The sequence below is a fragment of the Sarcophilus harrisii genome, chromosome 3 (assembly GCF_902635505.1).
Source record: "Sarcophilus harrisii chromosome 3, mSarHar1.11, whole genome shotgun sequence".
NCBI lineage: Eukaryota > Metazoa > Chordata > Mammalia > Dasyuromorphia > Dasyuridae > Sarcophilus > Sarcophilus harrisii.
Genome location: NC_045428.1, coordinates 571,126,415 through 571,148,210, shown reverse-complemented (window position 1 = coordinate 571,148,210; position 21,796 = coordinate 571,126,415). Strand labels below are relative to the sequence as shown.

The 21,796-nt window shown below is 39.1% G+C and overlaps 1 protein-coding gene and 1 long non-coding RNA gene across 6 annotated transcripts in view; one reads left to right on the top strand and one right to left on the bottom strand.

Annotated features, from left to right (window-relative positions):
* Nucleotides 1-21,796, top strand: part of VPS13D (vacuolar protein sorting 13 homolog D) — a 326,196-nt gene that overhangs the window by 184,312 nt on the left and 120,088 nt on the right. For all 5 annotated transcript variants that reach the window (XM_031962837.1, XM_031962838.1, XM_031962835.1 and 2 more), the window contains 2 exons: nucleotides 4,588-4,722; nucleotides 5,895-6,062. In XM_031962837.1, the coding sequence (XP_031818697.1) occupies nucleotides 4,588-4,722; nucleotides 5,895-6,062 (303 nt within the window). The remainder of the gene's footprint in view (nucleotides 1-4,587; nucleotides 4,723-5,894; nucleotides 6,063-21,796) is intronic.
* LOC116422848 lies at nucleotides 11,401-18,130 on the bottom strand. Its single transcript, XR_004233386.1, has 2 exons — nucleotides 17,985-18,130; nucleotides 11,401-12,169 (listed from the first exon to the last, which is right to left on the bottom strand). It is a non-coding gene; the product is annotated as an uncharacterized LOC116422848 (long non-coding RNA).

The following is a 21,796-nucleotide window of genomic DNA, read 5'->3' as shown; positions in this document are numbered from 1 at the left end:
GAAAATTTTTCCTCAAAATTATTTGTGCATTATAATTTTATATATAGATGTTAAAATAGACAGGAAATCACTGATTTAAATAAAATGTCCCATCTAGGAACCAAGCCATATTGAAGGAATATTTTGAAGCTACTTTAAATGGGATGATCATATGATAAGGCGTGTGTGTGTGTGTGTAGGAAGGGGGCTAAACACTGAGTATAGTGAGATTTAAAACTTCATCTAGAAGTCTCCACTGCACTGGATCTTAGTTTTTGCTTCCTGGGCCTCAGGACTAATAAAATGACCTCATTTCATTCTGAGATTTAGAGCATAGTAACATCATTTTGTTAGGATTTCCTAAGAAAGTAAAGTGCTCTTTATAGATGAATATGTAATGGCTAAAAGTATGTACTTTTGTAATAGCCTTAGGAAAATCTCATCCTGTCCTTGAAGAGGAATCATTATGAACTGACCAAAAGTTAATTGTGATTTTGGTGTGATCACTCTGATTCCCTTATTCTAGGCCAGAGGAAGGTTGCTGTCAACCACAGAGAGGAGACCTCTACAGATTTACACTGCCATTGGGTTCATTGTTTTATTATATAGTAGTTATCTCCTAAAGGACTCAAAAGTCATTTGACATTTGTTGTTTACTTTGATTCCCATTTTACAGAAGGAGAAACTGAGACCTGGAGAGGTCAGGGGACTTGATCTTAGTTCCCACAATTAGGTCATGGCAAATTTACTCCTGGAACCTAAAGTTGTTAGTACTTTCCATCAGTTTATACTACTTTTGAAAAGCCCAAAGGAGGCCAGGGCTCTTTAAAGGCTTTCACAGATATTGAAAATGGAAGGTGTTTCCCAGCTAATAAAAGCTTATAACAGGCCTTTCTCCATTCTGAGGAGTTACAAAAGAAGAGCTTTAATTGAGCAATGTAGTTTGGAAGAAAATCCAGTTTTAAATGGTTGGTGAGAAGGAGGGGGTATGGGGAAATTTTAAACAAAGACACTATTTAAAAAGCTCAGAAGCGTCTTCTCAAAGGCTTGAAATAATTTGTTGGAAAATTTCAGACCCTTAACTTTTTTTTTCTTCCCTTTCCTAAATAAAAACCAGATTTTTCACAAAAAAAGTTCCAGCATTGTTAATTGTATTTCAGAGGGAGCAAGGGGGAAATATCTTTGCAGTTTTAAACACTGTCCCAAGAGGAAAATGGGCAAATACCCCATTTCACATAAACAGTCACTATGTACCATAAATAAACCTTTAAAAAAATGAATTCCAGACAGTTTTGTTTAGCACAGAATAAACTAAGAAAGGGAAGGAGGTGGCCCAGCTCATGATCCAAAATCTTAAGGCGTTAGGGCAGGTATTTCTCCTCCCAACTATCAAGTTTCTATAAGCCTTCTACAAGCATTCATTTCTGTGGAGGTCAGAGACAGACAGCTTCTTATTTTTATTAGGAACCTATATGCACAGAACTGCTTTCTCTTAATATCCAGTGTTTTATAACAGGAAACCGCCTGCTACTTGTTTAAATAAGCATCAGGTTTGTATACTACTGTATTTGATTAGTCATTGGTTGCTGCATAAAAAGGCCTATTTAGACATCTCTCTCCTCATCACTCATGCTCTCAAATTGACCAGGTTTATAATTTGAGTGACCTCTAGGTGGCGGAATAATTCGTGCCAGTGAGATGCATGCTAGCACCTCTAAACGTGTGGGTGGGGGGAGACCACAGTACCAGATTATGCCTTTGAGGTAGCCAGAGAATCTCGGTAGGTTTATAAATAGCAAGGATGTGTTTTGGTGGTCCAAGAATTTTTACAGTACCATAGAAGTACGGAGTGTTTGGATAAGTCTTTACTGTATATATTTCCTCTTCCAGTGTTTGGTTTGAGGAAGTCACAGTAAATAACTTTCATGTTTCAGCCTGTTGTTCTTTATCTCACTTCCTGTCCTGTGATAAAAATAATTCTCCAACAATTAGAGTCAAAAATAGAATTGGATTTGTTCGAAGACCTGTCTCTTTCAACTGACTTGTATAACTGTGAGCAAGAAAATTAAACCTCAGTTTCCTTCACTGTAAAATGAGGAAAATCGAGTCTCTCTCCTGCTCTTTGAGAAGAAAAGGGCTCTAGAAATTAGGGTGACAGAGTGACGACTTCAGGACCAAAAATTGTTCGATTGTCGCCACAGTTTTAAAACTTTACTGTTTCAAAACTACCTGTTATATTCAGAAGCGTGTAGGCAGACCTCTGACAAGAAGCTGGAGGGGGCCGCTGTTGTAATTAGTGGAGAGGATTCCATGGGCCCAATGACTATTTTGTCACATTGCCCAGTGACATGACATGTCATGTCAGCCATGACACTTGTAGGGACCTCATCTTCCCTTGTTCACTCTGCCTCTCCCCCCGTAACCAGGTGTACCCCACACCTTGCTGACTCTGTCTCCTTCCCCCTTCTCTCAGGGGCACTCCTTGAATTCATGCACTCATCACCCAAAGTAATATCCTAGGGTGTATGTCTAATTAGGAGATTTCTCTGCTCCAAAAACTCCATGGCTCCCTCTAGGAGCCAGTCTAAACTACTGTGTAGCCCTGACAGCTGAGGCAGACTGGGCCCTGCCCATCTTTCCAGATTTATTACACATGAAGAAGTGCTCTGTGCCATTCTGTGTTCCAGCCTCATGTGTGACAGCTTCCATCATGTGGGTTCCTCGCCTTCTCCAGCTTCTTTTCAAACTCACTTCAGGCACCATTTTGCCCTTTACCATCATACCCCTCCCACTCAACTCTTCTAGCCTCCCCTCCAAAATTAGCTTGTATTTACTTTGTATCAGGATACCTAGTATTTCCTTCTAGGTAACATGCACTTCTTATTTTATTCTGGTTGTCTGTGTCTGAATCTAGTACTTGGCAGAGTGTCTGATATAGAGTACAGCCCAATTTAGTTTGATGATTTTAAGAAAATTCTGCTCAAGTTGCCCCTCTACTCTGGTAGATTTTTAGAACAAGAGTTGTAAAGCACTGGATTGGAGGGTTAGGGAGATCTGCTGTTCTCTTGGATTGGTCACATGTGTAGACTACTCACTTCTGGTGGTCAATATGGATTCATGGTAGTATCATAAGAAATCTAGAAAGTGTTTGACAATTTCAAAGATTTCAGTCTTAGAAAATAAATTTAGGGAATAGAAAGGGTATAACAGGTATTGAATGTTACATAAGCTACCAGATATCCCTGTATAGGTTGGTTTTGTTTAATGCTTTTTATGACAAGGAAGGATTCTCTTAGGGTGAATGGTAATTAGGAAATATCTGTGCTATAAAAAGGAAGGGGCATTGATAAATCTAAAAGGTATAAAATAATACATGGGTAGTTACTATCACCTAATTTTTCTTGAGGGAAGTCAATTAGCAAGCATTTATTAAATGCTTTCTATGTACCAGACATCACAGTAAACTGAAGACACAAAGAAAGATATAAACAGTCACTCAAAAGGAATAGAAAGTTTTCAGGAATGAACTTATGAAGATACAAAGAGAAACATTTCAGAGGGGAAACAAAAGGCAAAGTTAAAAAAAAAAAAGACAGATCTTTTATAAATACTTGATTTCTCTTAACAGGCTTGTACTGAGCACATACAGGCAATGGAAGCAGGGAAGGATAAATAAAGACGAAAATAGAATTGTAGCATGGTTCTTTCTATAAGTCAGGGTGAGCCAAGTTTGGTGAGGTAACCTAAGGCCCAAAACCAAAAGGTTTTGTCTTGAGTTTTTAACTATATGGAGAGTAGAGAATAAACTTGCTAGTAGTCAGAGCTTTCTAGTACTTCTGTAAGTAACAAAGCACCAGAACAGTTTGGGGTCTGACTAGGCAGGTTGTGGTTTGTAAATGAAATAGTGTATTACTTTATGAAAATGGTGAATATGCAAACTATGGAGACATGGACAACGATATATGAGCAGATAGAGTGAGGAACAGAACCAGAAAAACATGATGACTACAACAGCATAAATGTAAAGAGCAGCAAACAAAAAAATAATAACATTAAATTCCATGAAATCAGAATGATTAAACTTGGCCCCAAATAAAAGGTAGCAGACTGTAGCTCCCTTTCTGCCTTTAAATGCAAGTATGGAGTACTACTATGTGCATTCTTGGCCATAGTGGATATATTATTTTGCTGAGCTGCTTTTGCCTCCTTATTTTTAAATTTATAGTTAAAAGAGATGACTCTATTGAAGAAGTAGGGGAAAAAGATATTTTGGGAAATGAAAGTAATCCAAAGGCAAAAGGTATCAGTAGAAACTTAGAGAAAAGCAATTACTGATATCTCACAGGGCAGTAGTTACTCCAGCAGGTGGTGGGTTCCTCTTACCTAGATGTCTTCTAGCAAAGACATAATATAGCACTTGGTGGGTTGTGGAAAGGATTTCTGTTTTGGGGTCAGGGGGGCATCACTGAGGTCCTTTCCAACTCTGAAATGCTATGATTCTCTTTACTGTTAATTCAGTATTGCATGTGACCTTCCTGGAAGCCATAATTGGAGCCCTGCAGAAGTCAGGGCAGTGGATAAAAGAAGTCATTTCTTATTTTTAATCAGGCCCTGAAAAGCACCTTGGGCTTTCCACTCATTCGATTTGAAGATGCTGTAATCAACTTGGACCCATTTACGAGAGTTCACCCTTATGAAACAAAAGAGTTTATCATTAATGATGTTCTCAAACACTTCCAAGAGGTGAGTACTGAACATATGAAATATATTTGCTGTTAATGGTTTGGAGACTCTTATTATCTAAGGAATTCAATGGAAGCCCATCATAACTTGTAATCACACTCTTTCTGGCTTTATTGATGTGCAATCCATCAGAATTTGCTACTTGAAGAATGATGGGGTTGCCTTTTTTTTTTTTTTTCTGATACCAACATTTTAAGTGGCTTTCCCTCTACTAGTTCCAAGTGTTGACGATTTTCCTAGCATTTGAATGATGTTATCAAAGGCAGTGGTTGCTTTGTTCTGTTCTAGTCATTGTTCCACGTTTATATTGTGTTGTTCTACCTGGCAGAAAAGGCCAGTCCACTGGATGTGCAGAAGAAAATAGCCAAGAAAAAAAAAATCTCCAAGACCTTGACTCTAGGATTAGGCATTAATTTAAAAATCAGGCACTATGAAAACCAAGTTGTACTTTTTCCTCTTTGGTTTTTATTTTCAAAGACCAAAAAGACCAAATAAACACAAAACCATAGGTTCTCAGTGAGCAGATGGTAAGGATCATATCAAACTTGTCAGCTATCACAGTCACAAGATAACACATTGTTGGTCTTTTCTTTTCATGTATCTTGTCTAGTTGATAATATTTCCTTTGAACTATAGGGGGAGCTGAATACCAGGTATTAGCAGAGAACTGTGGCTGGCAGGGGGTGAGTGGGTGGGAATGTAAAATTCAAAATCTCATGGAATTGGGAGTCAGAGCCTAAAATGGTGGTGAAATTTGTGACTTTTCAGCTACCGTTTGGGGAGGAAAAGTGCTATCTGTCTGCCTACCTTTGCTTCCTTTTATAACTACTATTGATTCACACATGGAGGTTGAGGACATGTAGAGTGCAGAGATGCAAATTTAAGCATGTTCTGTGTGGCTCATGCACTAACTGATTTTGTTCTAATAAGGGACTTAAAAGAATAATTCAAAATCATCTCTATGCTGAGAATGTATACGGAGGATGTAGGAAGGGGACTAGTTAGGGTAGGAATCCTGGAAGGAGAAGGCCCTCTCATCCCTGAAAGCAATGTTTTTATTGTAAGAAAAAGAGGATATTTTTGCCTTTCCTATATTTTAGCTTAGGAACACCAAGTTTAATAAATCTAACCAGAAGCTGATCACATTTCTCTTCTCTATTATTATTTCAAAGGAACTCCTTAGTCAAGCTGCTAGGATACTGGGGTCAGTTGATTTCCTTGGCAATCCTATGGGGCTTCTGAATGATGTATCTGAAGGTGTTACTGGACTAATAAAGTATGGAAATGTTGGGGGCCTTATACGAAATGTGACACATGGAGTATCAAACTCGGCTGCCAAGGTAAGAAAGCAGAGGTAAAATGCCATTATAAAGGAATCTTACATTATCTGATCATACTATACTTTTGTCATAGTGATTAAAAGTGGTGGCTAGAAATCCCCTTTATAGTAAATAGTAGAACTTATGAACATTAGAACTACTGTACAGTAAATGGTATCATTCATGTGCCTCTTCTTTTCTAAACTAGTAGGTCTTTTGTGATAATACCTTCTATAAAATGGATAACTTAGGTGATTTGATTTTGAGAAGGGAAGGATTAGGTATTCAATGCAAGGGTAAAGTAGGGTTAATGAAAAAAATTGCTTTATGATATCATAAGAACTTTAAAAAGCTCAGTTCCGCTCTGATTAACAATCCAAATAGTAATCGGGTCCTTTCCTTAAAAAAAACAGAAAGAGCTATTACTTGTCAGAGACCAAAGAAAGCATTTTTAGTACTGTATTGTTCATTATAGGGAATTTGTTACAAAGCTTAACACAGCTTGGTGATTCAACCCATCTGCCAATCTTATGAAATTCTTCTTTATAATGTTGTGGAAATATGTTCATATAATGTTGCTTTAACATCAGTCATTTCACAGTAACCTAAGACTGATTTAATCTCAGGTAGATATGCCCATTAGCAGGCCATTTGCCATTAGTATAGTAAAAAGAGTGTTATATTTAAAGAACCTGAGTTCAAAATCATGTTCTACCATTTACTACTTGTGTGGCATTGGGCAAGTCCCTTCTTAGCACATAAGTTTCCTAATCTATATAGTAAGAAGATTGAAATAGTTGATTTCTAAGTTTTCTTCTGTATACAAATCTCTGACCCTCTTCGCTGATGATTTACAATTTCCATGGCAGAAACTTGGTTTGTTATATAAGGGGCCACCATAAAGCTTGAGGAGGGGATTGAAAGAAAGCCCTTAAAATGGAGATGTGACCAGCAGACCACAGTTAGAAAGCAGGGGAACAGGACACCTTGCAGACTGTGGACCTGGGGGAACAAATGGTTTTGAACAGTTTTATGATACCATAGCTACTTTGATCTAGCAAATTTTTCATGGGTTATTTGGGGAAAGAGTATCCCCTTCATCTTCAGAGAGAGACTAAAGGATGGAGACTGGAGAGAACAAGTTCTTACAATTGTAAGACAAGGGCTCAAAACTCAAATTAATCTCTTCCTTAGGTTAATTTTCACATTACCGTTTGAACCATAATCCTTAGAACAGATTTTGGTATAGGTATTATCCCAGCTGATTGTTGCCACACACAATTGGAGAATAATTCTCCCTTTTGGCCACTGAACCTTGTCTTGGTCTGACACATTTAAACATTAAGTTTTAGATCAGTGGTTTCAAGCAATGGTTATCTTCTTTTGGGAAAGTGCTTTCGTAGGTCTTGGTTGCCATCCTATTTTTCAGTGTGAATTAGTCTACATTGGACCTGACTTGGTAATCAACCCCGCAATAATACATATAATGTAGTGAGGACTAAATGAGTTATACACCATAAAGAAGACAAAGAGCTCTCTAATACTAGGTCATTTACCTTTGGTTTGTCCTTGACTTGTATTTCTCTTACATTTGCATCATTGTTCAATGTCTAGGAATACCAGGAGAATATTGACCATCTATGAAATAAAAATCCAATCAATTCTCACTGTTCATCTCCTCAATGCCCAATTCACAATGGAAGAGAGTCAGAGGCATTGGGAAAATTGACATCTCAGTATCATGCAAAAATCTGGTTTTATCAGATCCTGAGAATTCCTTTGGATTTTTTTGGCTAGCAGTGCAATGCAGTGGCAGTGCCTGTGAGCATTGACTTGAAAGTTTGACAGAAAACCCATTAATGGGGTTTCTTATACATACTATTGTTCATTCTACCACCAAAGTATGTCTTTGTAAAAAAAATCTCATTAATGCTTGTCTTCTTATTTTCTCTCTCTAATGCAATCTGATTTGTAATGTTATTGGAGTAATTGTCTTTGATCTTGGTTTAGAATGGTACAGGCCTGGGGCCTGACCCATGAATGCTATCATATTTTCCAGAGAGCATTATCAAGGTATGGGTGGCAGTGATAATAGATTTAATTGGCAGTCTTGTTTGTTTTTCTAGGAAATGTATGATTTGGCATTTATAGCGTAGTTTATTGCTGTAAAATGCTTCACCAGTGAGAGTCTGAGTTCTCTAGAAATGCTTAGGTTTTCTGTGTATCAGCTCCTCTGCTTCTTGGAATCTACTCCTTCATGTGGTCAGTGCCTGGACTCTAGAGTGTGGTGGTCTTTGGGTCACACAGAAAAGCCAGTTTACTTTTTTTTCAATATGTGGTTTAAACCATTTGGGGGGGGGATCATTTTGCCTTTGATAAACTAGTTAGGACTGGGGTCATAAGCTTATCCACTTTGAGGAATTGGGATAATTATATCTTGGTACAAAGGGACCTAGATGTGTTATAAAAAATCAGCCAGGAAGTCTTCAAAATGAGAAAGCAAGCAAAATTGCAATTACCACTTAACATGGGAAAGGGTAGCTTTAGAGCTGGGCCTGTTGACTCAATACAAGTTTAAAGCCATCTATGATTATGCATGCGGTGGGCCAAAGGGTCTAAATTTCCTTGTTGTTTTGTGGGCTAGAGTCAGACCTTTAATGTTGCTCTTGGGTAGTTTTTTGTTTGCTTTTTTGTGCACACAAAGGGAGTTTAAGGAAGTGCAAACGACCACAATAATCAAATGCTGGCCATGGGAAATATTCCATTAAAGAGGGACTTAGCGCTAGTGATTAAAGAAAGAAATCAGAGGAGGATGGTAGGACCCAGAGAGTCAGGAAATCATATAATTTTGGAGCTACAGCTGAACCTTAAGGGATCATCTCTCATTCAGCTCCCAAACTATCATCATCAAAGTGTGTTCTAGGGATCCTGGGAGATGCTTAAGACCTTTTCAGAGGGTCTGCAAGGTCAAAATTTTTCATAAAAATACTAAAATCCCTAATACAACCGATATTGATATGCATAATTCATATAAATAAGAAATCTTTGGGATCCTCAATAACTTTTTAGAATGTTGAGGGATTCTGAATCCAAAAAGTTGGGGAACTGCTGGTTTAATAGTAAATGAGACATTGTTGCATATAAACTCCATGCCAAGAGTTTTCCCCATCAGTAAAATCACAGATATGAATGGGGATTGGGGTGGAGGGAATCTAGAATAATCACTCTTTTTTTTTTAAACATCCAAGGAAACTGAGCTAGAAATGGACAGTGCCAACAGAGGGCTCAAAGTCATCCCTATCCCAGCCACATGCTTTTCACCCAGGCCTTGGTCACCGCTTAGTCTCATCTCAATTTCACCTGGTCTAGAAGCAGCGGGGCTCCAGAATCTGGAACTCAGGCAGCAGTATCGAGTTGGGACATAACTCTTAAAATTAGACAATCCATTTGTTGATTGTGTGCCTGTAACTTCTTTAGTCTCACTTTTATCATCTGGTGAATGGAAATGAGGATGATGAGGAGGAGGAGGGGGAATGGGAAAAGGAGAATGACAGTGACGACAGTGAGGGTGACGGTGGTGATGATGATGATGATGACAATGACTGCTATGATTGACATTTGAGGAGACATAATGTTGTAGTGGATAGTCAGCCTCTGAATCAGGAAGACCTGGATTGGGCCTCTGCTACAGACTTGCCATGGGACTTTGGGCAAGTCAATTACCTCTCCCTGGACCAAGAACATCTGGTGCCAGAGTAATTGTCCCTTTGCATTGATCAAAGAGACTTTCCTCACTTAGTTAATCACTTTCCCTTTTTGAATAAGCTCCTTTTGGGTTTCTGTGGTACCACTCTCTTGGTTCTCTTACCTGTCTGATGGCTCCTTCTGTGTCAGTTTATCATCTGTATCCTTCAGAAGTGCACCCCAAGGCTCTGCCCTGCAGCTTTTGCTCTCTCTGGTGACCTCTTTAGTTCCCTTGGGGATTAATCCTCATATTTGGGCAGAAGAAAACATGTGTGTTTGCATGTGCTGTGTTTTTGTATATGTATGTATAAAATAGGTATGTCAGCCAGCAAGTCTGTGTTTATTAAGTGCCTGCTATGTGCTAACTGTTGTTCTCAGTTCTGGGGAAGGAAAAAGACAGCATCTCCCCTCAAGGAGCTTACAGTCTTTGGGATTGGAAGAAAGAGACAGAGACAGACAGTAAAAGAGAGAGGGGGGAAGAAAAGGAGGAAGGGAAAGAGGGAGGGAGGGAGGGGGGGGGGGGGGGAGGGGGAGAGAGAGAGAGAGAGAGAGAGAGAGAGAGAGAGAGAGAAAGAAAGAGAGAGAGAGAGGGGGGAAGGAGAGACGGAGAGACATAGGGAAACAGTGAGAAGGTCAATGCCTCTGAATCAGAGTACTTATCTGTGACTAAGGTGTAAGAAGACTGGAAAGATAGAAGGGGGTTAGGTTTTAAAGGCCTTTAAATGCCAAATAAAACCTTTTACATTTAATCTTGGAAGCAATAGGGAGGCACAAGACTATTGAGTGTGGGAAGAATGTGGCATTGTCAGACCTGCTCTTTAGACACTTTGGTGTCTGTTTGAAAGATGGGCTGGAGTGGAGAGAGCCTGAGGCAGGCAGACTCAGTAGCACGCTGAGGCAGCTTGTCCACAAGGGAAGAGATCATCAGAGTGATGGCAGTCAGAGAAGAGGGAGTGTGTTGAAGAGATGCTGCAGAGGTGAAGTTAATAAGCCTTAGTAACAGCCTGGCTATGGGGTTGGGAAAAAGTGAGGAGTCCAGGATGACTTGTAGGTTGGGAGCTGAGAGACTGGGAGGGTCGTGGTAATGGGGAAAGTAGGAAGGGAGGAGGGTTTAGGAGGAAAGATAATGAGTTTCATTCTGGACAGATTAAGTTTAAAATATCTCCTGGATATCCATTTTGAGATGTCTGATAGAAAGCTGAAGCTGTGAGATTGGAGATAGCAGAGGAGAGGTCTGGATATATAGATTTGAGGATATTAGCAGAAAGATGATGATGAAATCTATGGAAGCTGATGAGATCACCAAGTAGAGCAGGAGAATAGAAGAGTTCACAGGCCTGAACCCTGAAGGACTCCTAGCATTAGAGGGCAATATGAAAGAGGATCCAGCAAAGGAGACAGAAGAAGTGAGAAGGAAGAACCAGGACAGAGGGATTCTTAAACTGGAGAGAAGCAAGTATCAAGAAGGTGATGGACAGTGTCAAAGGAGGTCAAGGAGTATGAAGATTGAAAAAAGTCCTTTGGATGTGTGCATGCGTGTGTGTGTGTGTGTGTGTGTGTGTGTGTGTGTGTGTGTTGCCTTTCTTAATAGAATGTAAGTTTTTTGAAGACAGGGACTATTTCATGTATGTCTTTGTTATTTCTGAGCTCAAGCACAAGGCCTGTGGAACATCGTTGGTGATTAGTTAACGATGGATTATTCCAGTGAAGTAACAAGTTTTGAACAAAAAAAACTACTTGACATTTACATAATATTTTAAGGTTTATAAAACACTTCCCAACATTATGTCATTGGATTCCTGCCCCAGCCTATGAAGTGGATGCTCCAGGGACGATCCCTGTTTTATAGGCAACAGACCTGAGATGAGTGACTTGCCCAGAGCCACGTAGCCAGGCGGTGTCCAGGGTGGGATGTGCAGTCCAGTCCCTAAGCCAGGCGGTGTTTGTTGTGTAGATCCCTGGAGAGTCATGTAAAGAGTAATGATGGAGAGTTAGGGAGCATTAAGGGGCTGCACAGACAACCTTCCGCAACTTGGAAAGCCCCATCATTTCCACTCCCCATGATTGGCTCATGAATTATCTCTGAACAGCCTGGAATCCCAGGTCTACTGAGGTGGCTCCCTTCCATACCAGGGAGAGGGCTGAGCAGGATCCGTGGAAGGTCCAAGAATTTTGGAAGAAATCTCTGCTTCCTCATGGGATCCTATAACTCGAGCTGGAAGGGACCTTCTAAGGCCATTTTAGTCAACCACCTTACTCCATGCTGGAACGAGTTAAATGACTTATCCAGAGCCACACCAATCAAGCCACAGGCAGGATTCAAATCCGAGTCCTCTGACTTGGATATATTGTGCATCCTCCTTGATGTTCCACTCATTTCTTCCCTAGAAAAGAAAACAGTGCTTTCTATTCAGTAACACTATATACTCTTTCAAAGCCCATTTCCATTCACTATTCTATTTGATCCTCATTCCAGCCCTTTGACATGGGCAGAGCAGCCATTTTCCCCCCATTTTACAGATGAAATAGCCAAGATGGCTGAACTGTCCAGAAATATAGAGTACAGGCATGAGCCCAGATCTTCTGAGTCACATTGTTAGTGCTAAAAGGGACCGAAGGCCGTCTCCTCTTCCAGACAGACAAGTTTAGGCTGGAGAAGGCAAGGGACCCACCCTGCCTGTTCCTGTGTGGCCGAGCCAGGACTCTGGGCTTGTGCCCCTGTAGTCTTCTGAGCTCCAGAAGCCCCCAACTCTGCTTCCAAGGCCAAGACTGATTCTGGCACCATTCTGTTTGCAGGCTGCTCAGCTGGTACCCCTAAGTTTTATTTTGGGGTCTTTTTAAAATAAAATAATCACCACCTGACTTTAGAATGTACTTTGGTAGCTTTCAGAAAAATAGCCTGAAGTGAAATAGGAGCCATGTTCAAATTTGTTAGTCTGGGGAGGATGGAATTCAGATTGGCCAGACAGTTCACTAGAAAATGCAGCCATTTCATGAGACTGTTTTTCTTCCAGATTCCATCAGTCCCTGGACAGAGAGGCTATGTGCTGATGTCTCCCTGCCCACCCCAAAACTTTCCCCTGGCTGTGCCACCTAGGACACTGAAGCTGGGACAGGCTGACGGTCCAGACCAAAGTCCATGGACCCCTTGTGCTCTCTGCCTAGTGATCAGCAGCCAGGGATGTCTTAGCTGGAACTGGCCAGGGTTCTAATTCTCCTCACATTACACTGTTTGTTGGACCATCTGCCTTTTGTTTAAGATCACATTTGTTTTAAAGACAATATATTTATATGGCTTAAATAGACATCAATGTACCCTGTTTATTTAAGGCAAAAGTTTTATCTTTGTTTGAAAGAACACACAAAGGGAGTACTTGCATGAATTCTGAAGGGAAAAAAGGCAATTTATGAGTTGTGTCTGTTTTTGTCATTTTATGACTGCTCCATTTTATAGTTTGGCTGATTATCCCCATAATAGCTTTTCCATGTATCTGTGAGTTACTCTAGGTAAATGCTGGCTTTCAAATTTAGAGGTTGCAGCATATTTGAGTTGGCACCAGGCTGTAGGTTAAATAAAGTTCACTTCAGATAGTTTTGTAGTTTATATTCCTTGGAGACTCTAGGTTTTGTATTTTAAAAAGTGCTTTGATCCTAAATATAGGTACCTGAGGGAATTCCACTCTGTCCACATGGAGGCTCCTTCAGTTGCCACATGTAGAAAAATGAGTCGAATTCTTGGCATTAGAACATTCGCTGCTTGCCTCTTAGACCTGATAGCCCTGAATCCTAAAGCAACAGTCAGCCTTTCCCTGAGATCCTTTGCTTAGAAATAAATGTTCAAAAATCGAACAGGCATCTCATCAAAGGCCTCGGCAGATCATGGTTATTTGTAGGAATGCTGAAGAGGTCACTTCTATCAGTGAAAGTTCAACAACCTTCTTTGAGTCTAGCTGCTCACAAGGAGTCCAATGAGGGAGGCTAGTTAATTGAAGAAGATTTTAAAGAAGCCAGAAAATAATATGAAGTCAAATAGCAAAAGGAAACCAAAACCAAAGATTTACAGCAAGAAGTTGATCTACAATTTGAAATAATTCTCATGATGCTGGGTGCCCTGATCTTAAGGAGAATTCCTAAGAGTAACATGCAGACTTTATAGTCACATCACAGTAAAATCAAAGAACCATGGAATTTGTAGTCAGAGGACTCGGGTTCAGATACTGGCCCTTCTGGGTAACACTTGTGTGACCTTAGGCAAATGCTGTTCTCCTTGCCCTCCATTTATCTCCTGTCCTAAGGCTTGCTCTGTAAAGAATTGAATTAAGTAATCTCTAAATCCCCTTCTGATTCTAGAGCCTGTTATATCTTATGATAGCATCATTATATGTGGGAATAAAATTACTTCTAGAGAAAAATAAATATCCTGAGATTTTGCCTTTACCTTTTCCAGCTTCTAGTCTCCTTTCTTTCCATCCCTGACATTCTCTTAAAAAAAAAAAAATATATTGTACTCCAGGGCAAATTGCTTTACTGTGAGAAATACTGAAGTTCTATTCTCTCTTCTGCTTTTTATTTTATTCATCCCAACGGACAATTATTGTAATAAACCACTCTTTTCTCTTAAAGCAGGAGGAATGAAAACCATCAAAAATGGTTTTCCTTTCTTAATAATAATTTTATTCTTGATATTAATTATTAAATATTAATAAAAGAAATACTTTGACAGTATTTCTTTTAAACATTCATAATCTTCTATTCTGAAATCACACTTGAGCATCTCATTTAAAGTTCTGTCAAGGAATTCAGTCACCTAAACTTTCATGCCCAATTTGGACCAATATATTTAATTAAATGCCAAATTAAAAAAAAAAAAATCCAGGAAATACTTTTTGCTCTAGATAAATATAGTCAATAAATACGTAATACTCTCAGACAATATTGTTCTCTCCAGAGTTGTCAGATCATCAGTCAGTTAGAAGTAGACTATTGGTTTCTGATGGAAAGAAAGTAGATTCATTAAGGGCTCCCCCACCCCACCTCCAGCCCATGTTTATGATCTCAGCAGATGTAAGAGGCTAGTCCTTTCACTGCCCTCGTCATGGGCCTTTCTCCAACCTTTCCTGCTGAGCCTCTCTGACTTGTGAAGGCTTTTGGAACTGGTCATTGAAGTAGATCCAGGCCCTGTTTCGCCTGGTAGGATCTGCCTGAGCTTGTCCTCTGCTGTGACTTTTGGGGAGCCCAGGTCCCCTCTGGGCCATGTCATTGGAGTGTAGGGCATTAGCAGTGAAGCTTTTTTTCTTTTCCTTTTTTTTTTTAAACTTGTATTGATATCATTTTGGTTTTTTATCACCTACATTTCTAAATATATCCTCCCTCCCCTATTCAGTGAGTCATTCCTTGTATCAAAAACTAAAAAGAAAAAAAAAAAAAACGAAAAACGCAGCAGTTCAGCAAAACTAACCAATACATCTGCTAAGTACGCTGGCATAGATCATGTTCTAAGCCTGTTGTTCCAGTGCTACAAAGAAGAGAGGGAGGTACATTTCCTCAGTTTCAGAAGTTGACTTTTATGTCATCCTTAAAATTAGGAACTAAGTTGTACATAGAATCTCCTTCCAAATCACAGCTTATGCTAAAGAAGCTTTAAGATTAGATGTAAGGAGTCTCCTCCCCTTAGCTGCTTATAGTTTGCTGCTGAAATTAAATTGTACCTGAGAATCCAGAATTTGATGTAAAGGGGTTAAAAACAGGAGAAAGTTTAGAGGTTGAGTAGTTTCCTTTTTCTGAATATAAAGTTGGAGAAGATTCAGAGGTATGACTAAACAGATTATAAACTGACAAGACTTTTTGGATTTTGGGGAGGAAGCTTTTCAAATACCAATGGGATTAGATTTGTGGCATCCAAGATGTCCCTTCAGCTCTGTCCAAGGATGACATGAATGCTATAGGCTGTTTTACTGGGGCCTAGGTTGACAAGTGATTGTTCGGAACACACCTCTAATAACCATCTTCCTCTAAAATGTATATGTTAAATTGCAATTTCTTTAAGCTCTTTCCTGAACTTTGCTACTTTAAGCATTTCCGAGCAATCAAAATGTCATTAAAAATAATAATATTTGGTTTTCAGGACAGAGCACAGCTGGGAGATATATTTGAACATATTAGCATAAAATCAAGGCAAAATGGGCTTTTTAACAATTGAGGCCTGAAAATCCATCCAAATACACACACACACACACACACACACACACACACACACACATTTTAAACACCCGTGGTTCTAAAGCTAATTCTTAACTTTTTTTTCCTAATCTGATGCCCTTTGCATTTAGCCAGTGGGATTGGTTCTCAGGATCTGTGGGGAATTTTTTTGTGTTGGCTTTGTTTTCTGGGATCTTGTAGGTGAGTGGTTTCTTGGTACTCTGAATCTCCTTCAGTAAAAGACTGATATGGGCAATTCAAATAGAAGACTTTAGTTACTATGTGAAGAATTTTGTTTGATTTTACTTTCGGTCCATTTTGGAATTCCTTCCTAGTGACACAGAGTAAGTATCAGAAAGTGTTGCATCTCTGGGAGGATTTAGCCCCTAGACAGTCACCCGAGCTCTGGGACTGGGCTAGGGCTTAGTTGGTAGGTTCATTGTTTTCTGGGAAGAGGGATAGTTTCTCTGTTCAACTACAAAAGACCAGGCATTGTCTTTTAACACTTTTTCTTTCTTCCTAAATACACTCCTGGACAAAATAATGTTTTCATAATAATAAGTTCCCTTTACATTCTTAAAAATTAATGAGAATTCCCCCCCCTCCAAAAAAAGAGCTTTTGTTTATATTGATTATGCCTATTGATGTTTGTTATCTGAGAGATTAAAAACTTATTGCTATTTTTGTGAAAATAATTTTGACCTCACAGAACCCTTGAAAGATTCTTAGGGACCGTCCGTCAGAGGTTCCCACCACACTTTGAGAATTGCTGATAGAGTAAAAACAACCATAGATTTAGACCCAGAAGACCTGTACTTAAACCCTTAAGTTCTCTACCATGTTCTGCTTGTGTGACTTTGGGTGATTCATTTATTTTTTTGACATGAGAGCCAAGTGGCCCCATGCACAAGGCATTGTCTGGGGACACAGAAACACAACCATTCAGTCCTCATCCTCAGGAAGCACATGTTCGCCTGGATTGATTAGAATTTGTACATATCTAAGTATGTGTGAGGTGACTACAGGACCTTCAGATCATAGATATGGAGCTGGATAGACCATCAGATGTAATCCCCTCATTTTAGAGATGAGGAAATAGAGGATCAGAGTGAGAGTGATGAGCCCAAGGTCACACAGCCGGTAAGGATCAGAGTCAGGAATCACTCTTGAGCAGGGAAAGAGTCAGGAAGCTGGAGAAGGCTTTGTGGGACAGATGGCTCCTGAGCTGAACCTCCCTGGAATACTCTCTCCCCCTTCCAGAAAGTAGAAATGAGCAAGCAGGACAGAGGGCTGTTTGAGTAAGTGAATGAGGGAGGTGGAAGGCCAGTGACAGTCCCCTTTGGCAGGAATGTGTATCTGGGGGAGAGAAACAGGAAAATAGGATTAGAAGAAGTTAAGTTGGGGTCCAGCTGTGGAGGTTTGAAATCTGAAGAGCATATTTGTAGCTTAGCATCTTGGATAGACTTGTTGCATAATGGAGCTCTGCATAAAAGATAAACTCCTAGGTGCAGAGTCATAGACCTACCTTTATCTTCCCTGCACCTTCCCAGTTCTGTGATCATGAATGAGTTGCATCAGCTTCTCAGAGCCTCAGTGACCTCATCTATAAAATGAGGGGATCACAAAATAACAGGCAGTCCTCAGCACTCCCAAACACATTAAAATGTGACTGGGGAAAGCGAGGTGGAGCACCGGCCCTGGAGTCAGGAGGCGTTCAGCACCAGCCTCAGCCACTTGACATGTATTGTGTGACTCTGGGCAAGTCACTTAACCCCAGCTGCCTTGCCTCCCCCCACAAAATATAATTGGGAAATAGTTAGCAAAATAAATAAAATATAATAAGACGTAATATTACATTTTAAAACTAAGTCAATTTTGAGCCTGTCAGGATCTTTGCTCTTTGAGTTTGAGACCATTGCACTAGATGGGCTCCTTCTGAGGCTCGCGAGTCCCTCCATTCCCTTTTCATTGTAGGCAAGCTGGCCTTCTTGCTTCTCTCACCCATGATGTCCAGGTCTCCCTGGTCTGTTCCTTTGCACAGGCTTGTCCTCTATTCTTGGAGAGTCTTCCCTTCCCTCCTCCTCTTAGCAGATCTCAGCCGAGCTGTGAGTGTCATCTGCTACCTCCTCCCCAAGCTGCATGTGTGTGTGCGTGCGCATGCGCATGTTTCTATGTGAGAGCTCCTTGAGGACAGTATCTGGCACACAGTAGTTGCTTAATAAAAGCATGTTTGTGGGTTGATTTAGAGACACAGGGGAACTGTGGAAGACTGGGAGTGGTGTCTCGCTGCCTACCTATCGCACTCCCACAGCCTGTGCTAGAGGAAGATTCTGACAGCTGTGTAGAGGATAGATTAGAAAGGGGAGAAAATTTATATGCAAGATACAAAGCAAGCTAAACAGAACAGGGAAATAATACATTCATTATCTACAACAGCATAAATGGGAATTAAAAGAAAAACCCAGAAGGCCGTGGAATTGTATTGATCAAGTTTAGTTGCAAAGATGACCTAGAGAAGGCAGATCCCTTCCTCCTTTGAAGAGGTGGGAGTTGCTGGGTAGGGAGCACTGCATAATTCTGTGTAACTCCTTTTCTTCATCCATTTTTAAACTTTTGTTAGAAGATATGATGATAGCACTTGATTTAGTGCTAGTACCTTTCCTCTCTTGTTTATCTCCAGTTCATGGGAGTCCTTCATAGTGGTGCATTTGCTTGTTACTACACTTCTCCTCATTAGACTGTGACGAGCTCTCTTAGCCTCCTTAGCACTTAGCATAGTGTTTGGTACTTGGTAGATTCTTAATAAAGGCTTATTGATTTGTTGGTTTAGTGGAAGCAATAAATTGACTCCTTAACCCAATTCAAGTTAAGTTAATTTTTCCTTATTTTATAAGACTTAAGTCATCTTCAAGTCCCCCTTGTAAGGGGTTGGGGGTAGAGTAAGATTAATTGTTAAGGCTTAATTGAGATTATTAAGATTAATTGTTCAGGCTTTTAACATGACATTCTTGTCACCATCACAAAGTCCTCCAGATGCTCTCTTATGTTTGACTATGATGGACAACCTAGAGACTCCAAGACACTTTACTCGGCCAAAGCTCAGGGGGTTATCCCCTTTGTATATCCTTGTTAAATATCCTTTTCTTCTCATGGCTGAGTAAATCTTTGTTAACTTTTAAAAAACTAATAATAATTTAATCTTTTCATGAAATAGCAGTTAGCTATAAAGTAAAATGTGCTATACAATGGGTCTTCCTTAGTCCTTCATTGCCATTTAGGTGCCAAAAGAAGCTCTCTTTGAGGCAGTTTCTCTCCTGGAGTGGACCTCCAGAAGCTTTGACCTTCAGGCCCCTTTGTAGCAAGGCCACAGAACGCACTCTACAAACATACTCATTTAAATTCTTTGTAACTGTTATCCCACATGAATCCTTTATCTCCTCATCAAAGGTATAAAATCTTTGAAGGCAGGAGCTACATCTTCTCTTTCCTTTGTGTCTCATTGTACTAGCAAAATGATTGATCTTCTTCCTTGAAACTTCCTCAAATAGAGGGAAATCAGGACTTTCAGAATGCATTTTCCCTGGGGAATAAAAGAGAAATCAGTAATTTACAGCATGAAGGGACTAATAGTACTCTCAAAATTTAGCAATTCTTCCTGACTTTCCTAGCAACTTTGTGCTTGCGTTTCACTCTTATCTTAGGAGAAGTGATTCTTCTGGTCTTGTCTTGTTTGACCATGAAAATTCCAGTTTGCTACTCTAGACAATACAGATAAAGATAGTATAGATAGACAGTATCAAAACTATTTAGGACATAAAGAAAAGTGTTAAAGACAACATGATAACTATCTTCAAGTTGTTTACATACAATGGGGAGTTAAACTTGGGTTTGGCCTCAGAGCACAGCATCTTAAACTGTGGGTGGAGGTTGGTCATCAATCAGCAAGTATTTATTTAGCTTTTACTATATGCTAGGCATTGTGCTGAATCCTGGGTAGATAGAAAAAGGCAATAATGGATCTCAGAGTAATGGTAGGTTATTCCAGAAGGAAGGCATTAAGGTGGTGAGAAGAGATAGGAAAGTCTCCTTATATTTTTAAATTTTTATTTTCCCCAGTTCAGTGTAAAAAACCATTTTGTGCTTTGCATATATATACATATATGTATACATTTCACTTTTTCACATATTTCTTTTAATCATGTTGGGAGAGAAAAATCAGAACAAAAGAAAAAACCCTTGAGAAAAAAAAAACAAAAGAAAAAAAGTAACTGTAGCATGTATTGATGATTTACATTCAGTCTTCATAGTTTTCTCTCTGAATGCAGATAGCATTTTTAATCTAAATTTATTGGGATTACCTTGGATTACTGAACTGCTGAAAAGAAATAACTCTGTCATAGTTAATCATTGTACAATCTTAGGATTTACAATGTTTTCCTGGTTCTCCTTGTTTCACCCAGCATCAGTTCATATAAATCTTTCCAGGCTTTTCTAAAAGCATCCTCTTCATCATTTTTATAGAATAATATTCTATTATTTTCATATAACATAATTTAATCAACCATTCCCCAATTGATGGGCATTTAGTCATTTTCCAATTTTTTGTCACCACAAAAAAAAGGGGGTTGCTACAAATATTTTTGCCCATGTGGGTCCTTTTCCCTCTTTTATGATCTCTTTGGGATACAGACCAAGTAATGATAGTACTGGATCAAAGGGTATGCAGTTTGATAGCCCTTTGGGCATAGCTCCAAATTGGTTTTTCACAATGGTTGGATCATTTTACTAATGCAAATAATGCATTAGTGTCCCAGTTTTCCCACATCCCCTCCAACATTTATCATTATCTTTCTTGTCATCTTTAGCCATTCTGAGAGGCATGAGATGGTACCTCAGAGTTGTTCTAATTTGCATTTTTCCAATCAATAGTGGTTTAAAACGTTTTTCATATGACTATAGTTGGCCTTAATTTCATTTGAAATTTGTCTGTTCATATCCTTTGACTTTTTATCTACTGGGAAATGACTTGTATTTGATTTAGTTCTTTAATTTTTAGAAATGAGGACTTTATCAGATATACTGGCTATAACATTTTTTCCCCAGCTTTCTAATATTCTAATCTTGGCTGTGTTGGTTTTGTTTGTACAAAAACTTTTTAATTTAGTGTAATCAAAGTTGTCTATTTTGCATTTCATAATGTTCTCTAGTTCTTCTTTAGCCATAAATTCCTCCCTTCTCCAAAGATCTGATGGGTAAACTATCCCTTATTCTCCTAATTTGCTTGTAATAACAACCTTTATGCCTAAATCATGTACCCATTTTGACTTTTTTGTAATGGTGTGAGAAGGTCTTTTCTAACTAATATGTTTTCCAGTTTTCCCAACAATTTTTGTCAAACAATGAGTTCTTAACTCAGAAGCTGAAGTTGGGGGGTTTATCAAACACTAGATTACTATAGTCATCATATGTATCTAACCTATCCCACTGATTTACCACTCTATTTCTTAACCAGTAGTGTATGGTTTTGATGATTGCTGTTTTATAATAGAGTTTTAAGTCTGGTATTGCTAGCTATCATCCTTTATATATTTTTTCATTAATTCCTTTGATATTCTTGTCCTTCTATTCTTCCAATAAGTTTTGTTATTATTTTTTCTAGCCCTATAAAATAATTTTTTTGGCAGTTTGATTGGTATGGCACTGAACAAGTAGACTAATTTAGGCAGAATTATCATTTTTTATTATATTAGCTCAGCCTACTTTGAGCAATTGATATTTTTCCAATTGTTTAGATCTAATTTTATTTGTGTGAA